Consider the following 3,772-nt stretch of genomic DNA (forward strand, 5'->3'; position numbering starts at 1 on the left):
AGAGACTTGAGAGGGATTTTGAAGAACTCCTAGTGGGGGGGCAGCAGGGCAGTGCTGGGGCTGCACTGAGGTGCTGCTTGTGGTCCCATCACATGATCCCAAATTTCTCCCAGCGTTGCGGTGTCAGTGCCTCTGTTTTGGTGGAATTCCCAGAGCCTCTGTCAGGGGCAGGTGCAGCCCTTCCGCCCCTTACCCTCTCCTGTGGCTGTAACCCCAACATTGCCCTCCCTCTGCCTCCTTTCCCCACCCTCTCCTCCAGCTCCACCGAAGATGTGGTTCCACGTGAGCCCCAGGAGACTCCTGAGCTATCTGGTGACTCTCCACGTCCTCCAGCTGGGATCAGGTAGGGATCCTGCAGGGCTGGGGGGGCTTTTTCCCACTCTGGGGGCAGGGGAACCACTGACATGAGCTCACCCCAAGCCCTGCGGTGCTGGAAAATAATGTAGGTGCAACCTCTGTGTCTCTGTGACCTTCTCCCTCCCCCAGAAAGCCTCAGAGTAGTGGGACCAGGCTCCCCTCTCCATGCCACCGTGGGGCAGGACGTGGTGCTGCCATGTCACTTGTCCCCACCCAAGGACGCTCGGAGCTTGGAGATCCTCTGGACCCGGCATCAGTTCTCAGAAATTGTGCACCACTACCGAAACGGAGAGGACCAGTATGGGGAGCAGCTGAGGGGCTACCAGGGGAGGACAGAGTTGCTCACAGCTGGTCTCTCCAATGGAAGCCTGGACTTGCGAATCCTTGGTCTGAGACCCTCTGATGACGGCCAGTACCTCTGCACTGTACAAAATGCTGACTCATATGCAGAAGCTGCAGTGGAGCTGGAGGTGTCAGGTGTGTGGTCACTGTGGGGTTTCCAGGGGACAGTCTGGGTGTCCGTGGGTTTGTGTGTCCCTGCCAGGCCTCTGTCCCATCCTCCCGCCCTGCAGCTACATGCCAAAGGACAAGCGGTGGGGTCGGCCTGAGCTGTGGCCTTTGGCTTTGCTTTTTCTGCCGTAGGAGACCTGGCGCCTTGTCTGGAAGCGTCAGGGCGTCCTGTGCAAAGCCGGGTGGATGCGGAGACGCTGCCTTGAGGCGCTGGAGCTGGGCAGCTTGCTCTTCCTCTGCCAGGAGAGCTGGGAACGGGGGGCACCAACGCTCTGGGGCTCCTGCACAACTTGGGCTGGGCTTGGTGGTGCGAGGGGCTCTGCCACGGACGGTGCCTCAGCCCCTGTGGGCCCTGGGCTGTGTCTGGCACTGGGCGCGGGCTTTGCCTTTGAGCTGGGTCCATCCCTAAGTGGCCCCCCACGGGCTCTCCCCAGCCACAGGCTCTGTCCCTCAGCTCTCTCTGGAGGCTTACGAGGACGGAGGCATCCGGGTGCTGTGTCGATCGGCCGGCTGGTACCCACAACCGCAGGTGCTGTGGAAAGATCCCGACGGGCAGCGTCTGCCCTCGCTCTCCCAGCGACATTCCTCTGACGAACAGGGCCTCTTTGATGTCGAAGACACCACCATTGTGAGCAGGAGCGGAGCCAGGAACTTCTCCTGCATGGTCAGGAACAGCCGGCTCAACCAGGAGCAGGAGTCATCCCTGCACATCTCAGGTGCGACCCCAGGGCTGGGCTTTGCTGTGCTGCTTGGAGCAGCTTTGATCTGGGGTTCCTGGGGAAAGGGGAGGGTGGGGGGACCGGGGGGTCTGCACCTTCCAATGAGCTTCAGCGTGCAAGAGACCCTGAGCCTCCCCCGTGTGCTTGGGGCAGCATTGCTGCTGCCACAGGAAGGAGAGGCTGATGTCCCTTAATCCTAGGGACACGGTTTCTAGGAGCTACGAGTTTGGGGTTTTTGCTTTTTCTCCTTCTCCTCCGAGACGGGAGCGTAAGGCGAGCCCTTTTCCTGATGCTTCTTTGTTTCTCAGCTCCCTTTTTCCACAATGCCCATCCCTGGATGGTGGCTCTGGCTGTGCTCCTCATGCTCTTGGTTGCGTTAACAGGCCTCAGTGCTTGTCTGTGGAGGAGGAAAGGTAAGTTTGTGATGGAGGGGGTGGAGGGAAAGGGCTGGGTGTGGAGCGAGGCCAAGTCCTGACCCATGGATGTGCGTGGAAAGGGACCAGCGTTGTGTCCAAGCAGTGTTTTGCCTTCCTGAAGAAGCTCTTTGGGCAGAGGAGGGAAGGGGCCAAGGGCTGCCCGAGGTGTGGGAGGGAGCACAAGGAGCACGTCCAGAGCACTGTGATGGGGGGCAGGTCCCAGAGACCCTCCGGAGCATTTGCCCCTGATGACCCAAGCTGCTCTCCTGACCACCTCTTCCTCTGCCTTTGCTTTGCAATGGTGCAGTCCCGCGAGCTGGGCAAGTCTTTCTGGCCCCTTCCACCACCAAAACTGCCTGAGAAAGGAGTCGCCCTGGGGGGATTGTGGCCCACCTGGAGTTTGGGGTGTGCCCCAGCTCTGCCAGCTCCTGCGGGAGCAGCCATGGGATGAGAAGCTGTCCCCTCTGCTCACACATTGCTTCTCTTTTTCCTTTCCAGAGAAACAAGACGCAGCAATGGGTGAGTGTCTCTGAGCTCTGGCACAGCGCAGGGTCCTCGCCCGGGCACTCTGTGCTCAGCACTTACTGCCCTTGCCCGTCCTCCCCCTCCCTCCATCCCCCGGGTGTGGAGAAGCCCCAAGGGTCCAAGCCTGGTGGTGTGGGCAGCTCAGGGCTTCCCCCCAAGGCTGGACCCTCTCCCCTGCTGACAGTTGCTGGGGATGGGCTGTGGGATGTGACCACATCTTTTCTCTCCTTGTAGCATGGAGAAAGTTTCTGCTTCCTGAAAATCCAGGTAATTGGGTGGTTTTGGCCACTTTGTGTGGTTCTCCTCCCTTTCCCTCTGTGCTGGGCTGGCCAGTGCACAGAACTGGCCATGCCGAGGTGTGTTGGGTGCCTCAGCCTCTCCAAAGCATGGCGCTAGCTGGGGTCTCACCCCATTTTCATGCCTTTCTGACCCGTTCTGACTTGCATCCTTGGGGCGCAGAGTAGCCACCTCTCCCAGACAACCCCTGCACGGCCCAGACACAGCCACTGCCTCCCCAACCTGCTGCTCCCTTGTGGGGCTCCAGCCCCACCATGGGCTCTTTCCACGGGACCAAGCTGGGGCTGCATCTGTGATGGGGATCTTGAGGAGGAAGGAGATGCCCGGTCTCCTGGCCCAGGGTGGTGAAACCCTGACCGAGACTGAGCTCTGCCCCTGATGCTCTGCCTCCTCCTGTCCCCTGCAGATGTGGTGACGCTGGACCCAGACACGGCTCATTCCCAACTCATCCTGTCAGAGGATCGGAGAAGTGTGCGACTGGGAAGTGCACGGCAGGACCTGCCAGATAGCTCAAAGAGATTTAGTGATCGTTACTGTGTGCTGGGCCAGGAGGGGTTCAGAGAGGGGAGGCACTGCTGGGAGGTTCAGGGGGACCTAGGAGGTGATTTCAATTGGGCTGTTGGGGTGGCCAGGGATAATATCGAGAGGAAGGGGTGTATGGATGTGGTACCCGAAGGAGGGTTCTGGGCAGTGCGGCACTATAGAGGGCATTTTGAGTCTCTCACTTGCCCTCGCACGGTCCTGTCCCCGTCCCCAATGCCCAGCAGAATCTTGGTCTGTCTGGACTGCGCAGAGGGGCTGGTGACTTTCATCAACGCCAAGACTGGGGGTGAGATCTTCACTTTCCCACCAGATCAGTTCAGCGGGGAGATCCTCCGGCCCTGGTTTTGGGTGCAGACAAAGAACACTGAGCTGCACCTCAGGGGAGGCCCCCCTCAGTCACTCTGA

General features: G+C 60.2%; 1 protein-coding gene across 1 annotated transcript; it reads left to right on the forward strand.

Annotated features, from left to right (window-relative positions):
• The first annotated feature begins 270 nt into the window (after nucleotides 1–270).
• Nucleotides 271–3,772, forward strand: LOC141970808 (butyrophilin subfamily 1 member A1-like). Its single transcript, XM_074927692.1, has 7 exons — nucleotides 271–343; nucleotides 487–834; nucleotides 1,302–1,583; nucleotides 1,895–1,999; nucleotides 2,501–2,521; nucleotides 2,762–2,794; nucleotides 3,231–3,772. Exons 1-7 carry the CDS (start codon nucleotides 271–273, stop codon nucleotides 3,770–3,772), a joined length of 1,404 nt encoding a protein of 467 aa, XP_074783793.1.

Source organism: Athene noctua, chromosome 27, assembly GCF_965140245.1.
Source record: "Athene noctua chromosome 27, bAthNoc1.hap1.1, whole genome shotgun sequence".
Classification (NCBI taxonomy): domain Eukaryota; kingdom Metazoa; phylum Chordata; class Aves; order Strigiformes; family Strigidae; genus Athene; species Athene noctua.